Here is a 5,000-nt window from a genome sequence, read left to right as displayed (position 1 = left end):
TAATTTTGTCTAGTGCTAAAGCATCATAACAATGCCTAGCTAAGTGCTAAAACATGCTAACAATGCCTAACTCAGTGCTAACAATACCAAGCTATGTGCTAAAACATGCTAACAACACCTAGCTAAGGGATAACACACAATATAAACACCTAACTACATGCTAACAATACCAAGCTAAGTGCTAAAGCATGTTAACAATGCCTAGCTAAGTGCTAGCTATACCAAGCTATGTGCTAAAACATGCTAACAACACCTAGCTAAGGGATAAAACAAAATAGAAACACCTAGCTACATTCTAACAATGCCAAGCTACGTCCTTAAGCATGCTAACAATGCCTAGCTAAGTGTTAAACATGCTAGAGAATTTCTAACATCATGCTAAAATGCTAACAACAGCTAAGTGCTAAAACATGTTAACAACGCCTTGCTAAGTGCTAAAACATACTAGTAACACCTAGCTACATGCTAACAACACCAAGCTAGGTGCTAAATTATTTTAACAATGGCTAGCTAAGTGGTAGAAATACCAAGCTATTTGTTAAAACATGGTAACAGTGCATAGCTAAGGGATAAAACATGTTAACACCACCTAGCTAATGCTAAAACATGCTAGAAAAATCCTAACATATGCTAAATTGCTAACAACAACTAGCTAAGTGTTAAAACATGCTAACAATGCCTAGCTAAGTGCTAAAACTTGGTAAAAGCACCTAGCTAAGTGCTTAAACATGCTAACAACAACTAGCTCAGTGCTAAAACATGCTAACATTACCTAGCTAAGTGTTAATCATGCTAGCATTCAGACAAGGTTTTTCAAGCCAACATAACAAAGTTTGTCTACAAACTTTTAAATCTAGTTTAAATAGTTTTAGTGTGTGTGAGTTTTAGTTTCTAGATTAAAATTAAAATATATATATTTATAATCCCTGTATTAACCTGAATACATTACATTAGGGTACACAACTAAACTGAAGGTACAGCAGGTATTAATAGCTCCTAACAATTACAGGTTGAACTTGATTCAGTGTAATAAACACAGATATATTTTTATTTGAGGATTGGCATGCGTTGTTTGGTTGAATTTCACGCTTCAGTCATGTGATATCCTCTTGATGGTGATTGATGTTGTTGAATGTGTTCAGATTCATTATCATCGTGAGAGGAGTTTACACCGACACAACTCACATCACAGTGAACGCAGAACTGAATCATTCGGCCCGAACAAAACCAGCGGCAAACTGCCACACCTGCACCCCTACAGCGTCTACAGTGTGCACGTGACGGCGTTTAACGGGCGAGGAGAGGGTCCCGCCAGCTCTGTCCAGCGCTTCGAGACACCTGAAGGAGGTCAGAACAAGTCTTTCACTTCAGACATAAAACACTCTGTGATCAAACACTCTCATCACTGAAAGTGAAACTGAGCAAAATCACAGCCAATCACAACATGCTTCATGTTTAATACACACCCATTTCAGTGTGGGCGGAGCTACTCTGAGCAGTCTGACTCAATGTCTTGATGTCCATCATGTGTGATTATGACACAGTGTGATTCATGTTTACATGCAGCTTTTTATTTAGTCCTGATTTCAAGAGATTGAGTGTGAATAAATGACGGGTGTTTTATGGTCTGGTCCAGTTCCTGGTGTGCCGTCGTACTTCAGAGTGTCTGGTTCCGATCTGGACACGCTGACGCTGGAGTGGGGTCCACCTCACGAGAGGAACGGCCATCTGACGGGATACACACTTCAATATCAGACAAGTGAGTAAATCAGTTTGACATAGTTTCCAGATTTAAAGTTAAATCTCTCCTCCATCCACTTGATAGATATTTTGGTAATACTACATGAACTACTCAGTATAAAGCATTTGTAAAGGATTAGTTTATAGGCAATTGATCATTTATAAATTATTGTTATAGAAATAAATGTTAATAGTTTATATTCAGTGTGGAAAATGTTTCATTATTATTTTACAGTATAACTTCATATATAAGCAGTTTGAAACTAAGTGTTCAGATTGCTCAAAAGTGCTAAACATGCTAACAATGCCTTGCTAAGTGCTAAAACATGCTAACAACACTTAGCTAAGTGCTAAAATATGCTAACAACACCTAGCTAAGTGCTAAAACATGTTAACAATGCCTAGCTAAGTGTCAAAACATGCTAGAGAAATGCTAACATCATGCTAAAATGCTTACAACACCTAGCTAAGTGCTAAAACATACTAGTAACAACTAGCTACATGTTAACAACACCAAGCAAAGTGCTAAAATATGCTAACAACACCTATCTAAGTTCTAAAACACATTAACAATGCCTAGCTAAGTGTAAAACACGCTAACAACACCTAGCTAAGTGCTACAATATGTTAACCACACCTAGCTAAGTACTAGAATATGCTAACAATGCCTAGCTAAGTGTTAAAATACGCTAACAATGCCTAGCTCTGTGTAAAACATGCTAATAACACCTAGCTAAGTGGTAAAATACGCTAACAATGCCAAGCTAAGTGTAAAACACGCTAACAACACCTAGCTAAGTGCTACAATATGCGAACAACACTTAGCTATGTGATAAAACATGCTAACAACACCTAGCTAAGTGTTAAAACATGCTAGAGAAATCCTAACATCATGCAAAAATGTTTACAACACCTAGCTAAGTGCTAAAACATGCTAACAACACCTAGCTAAGTACTACAATATGTTAACAACACTTAGCTAAGTGATAAAACATGTTAACAACACCTAGCTAAGTGTAAAACATGCTAACAACACCTAGCTAAGTGCTACAATATGCTAACAACACTTAGCTAAGTGATAAAACATGTTAACAACACCTTGCTAAGTGTTACAATATGTTAACAACACCTAGCTAAGTGCAACAATATGCTAACAACACTTAGCTAAGTGATAAAACATGTTAACAATGCCTAGTGTCAAAATATGCTAGAGAAATTCTAACATCATGTAAAAATGCTTACAACACCTAACTAAGTGCTAAAACATGCTAACAACACCTAGCTAAGTGCTAAAACATACTAGCAACACCTAGCTACATGTTAACAATGCCTAGACTAATTGTTAATTATAAAACTTTTGGTAATACTATATTAACTATTCAGTATAAAACATGTGTAAAGCATTAGTTTATAGGTAATTGATCATTTATAAATGATTGTTATAGAAATAAATGTTAATAGTTTATATTCAGTGTAGAAAATATTTTTATTATTATTCTACCGTATAAGTTCATAAATAAGCAGTTTGATGATGTTTTTGGCATCCTAAGTAAACAACTTATTAACAATACTTAATCAATGTATTTCATTTGATCCAAGCCAGTGTTAAAGACGTGTTTATGAGACAATTAAGAACTCATAAATTCATTCAATAATTAATAAAGAACTTATATAAACAGTTGGTTACACTTTACAATAAGGTTCCATTCCAACTAACATTAGCGAAGATTAATAAATGCTGGATCAAATATGAATTGTTAGTTCATGATACGTAATCTATTAACTAATGTTAACGAATGAAACCTTATTGTAAAGTATTTATGTACAGATATTTATACAGTAGATATAATGATCTGGATATACATTATTGCCTAATTACTGTTTTAAGAATATTTCAGTATTAACGCTTAATAAAGGTTGTAATAAGCACTGTCTAATTGACCTAATCCAAAGTGAGAACTGCATATGTTTAATTAAACATTTCTTAAATATCTATTACTCTTAAAAGTTGTTTACTAAGAATGAAAAAACACTATTAATCTCATTATATCTGAACTTATTAGACAATAATAAATGGTTTACAACGGTAAAAATAAATACTATTTGTTAATGTATTAACAGTGTAGAAACAATGAGTTATAACTAGTTAATTAACAATAAACTAATGTTTTTCAAATACTCCGTGATTTATAATAAAGTGTTACCGATATTCTGAATGTTTATCTGTTAGTTCATCAATGTTCATGTTGCTTTAGTCAACAGTAGTCTTTATTATTTTGGCAAGACACACCCCTTAGTTTAAGGTAAAATAACGTGACCCCGCCCCTTTCCCGTTGTGTGATGTGTGCAGTCAACAGCAGCAGTGAAGTGGGCGTGTTAGAGGAGCTGGACCTTCCGACCAATCACACGAGTGTAACGCTGCACCACCTCAAGCACAGCACACGATACAAGTTCTATTTCAGTGCTAAAACACAGAAGGGCCCGGGGCCCGCACTCACAGACGAGGCCCTCACCATCATCGAGAAAGGTACATAAACCAGCTGTTTAGTGTTTTACTGTCTGTTTCATGTTCACTTATTCTTTGTGTGTTTTGTCTCATCTTCTGCTTGTTTGTGAGGCACACAGAGAACACATTTACTGTGTGTTTCCTTCAGTGTTGACATTGATATGTAGAATCAGTGTTTTATCTGTTCACTTCCTCTCGTGTCTGAAGATCTTGAACATACTGGTGCAGGTGCTAAACACTCTAAACACCTGCATGCGGCCCACAAATACTCAAAGCTTTATCTACAGGCTCGAAACGGCCCTTAACAGTGTAGCTATGTAGTAGTCAGTGAGTTTCCAGCTTTGAAAGATATAGAAACAATAACTTCCCTTCATGCATAGCATTACATGTTCTCCATTGCTTAAACACTGAACTGCCGCTATTCTTAAAGACACAGTACAGTTTAGGTTAGGTTAGGGTTAGGTTTAGGTTAGGGTTAAGTTAGGGTTAGGTTAGGGTTAAGTTAGGGTTAGGTTAGGGTTAGATTAGGTTAGGTTTGGGTTAGGTTAAGTTTAGGTTTAGGGTTAGGTTAGGGTTAATTTAGGGTTAGGTTTGGGTTAAGTTAGGGTTAGGTTAGGGTTAAGTTAGGGTTAGGTTTAGGTTAGTTTAGGTTAGGGTTAGGTTAAGTTTAGGGTTAGGTTAGGGTTAGGTTAAGTTTAGGGTTAGGGTTAGGTTTGGGTTAAGTTTAGGGTAGGGTTAGGTTAAGTTTAGGGTT

At 35.7% G+C, this 5,000-nt stretch overlaps 1 protein-coding gene across 11 annotated transcripts in view; it reads left to right on the top strand.

Annotated features, from left to right (window-relative positions):
- Nucleotides 1-5,000, top strand: part of LOC127637968 (neuronal cell adhesion molecule-like) — a 53,130-nt gene that overhangs the window by 36,946 nt on the left and 11,184 nt on the right. For all 11 annotated transcript variants that reach the window (XM_052119259.1, XM_052119252.1, XM_052119256.1 and 8 more), the window contains 3 exons: nucleotides 1,143-1,347; nucleotides 1,637-1,759; nucleotides 4,091-4,267. In XM_052119259.1, the coding sequence (XP_051975219.1) occupies nucleotides 1,143-1,347; nucleotides 1,637-1,759; nucleotides 4,091-4,267 (505 nt within the window). The remainder of the gene's footprint in view (nucleotides 1-1,142; nucleotides 1,348-1,636; nucleotides 1,760-4,090; nucleotides 4,268-5,000) is intronic.

Source organism: Xyrauchen texanus, chromosome 46 (assembly GCF_025860055.1).
Source record: "Xyrauchen texanus isolate HMW12.3.18 chromosome 46, RBS_HiC_50CHRs, whole genome shotgun sequence".
NCBI lineage: Eukaryota > Metazoa > Chordata > Actinopteri > Cypriniformes > Catostomidae > Xyrauchen > Xyrauchen texanus.
This window is presented reverse-complemented; position numbering and strand designations above follow the sequence as displayed.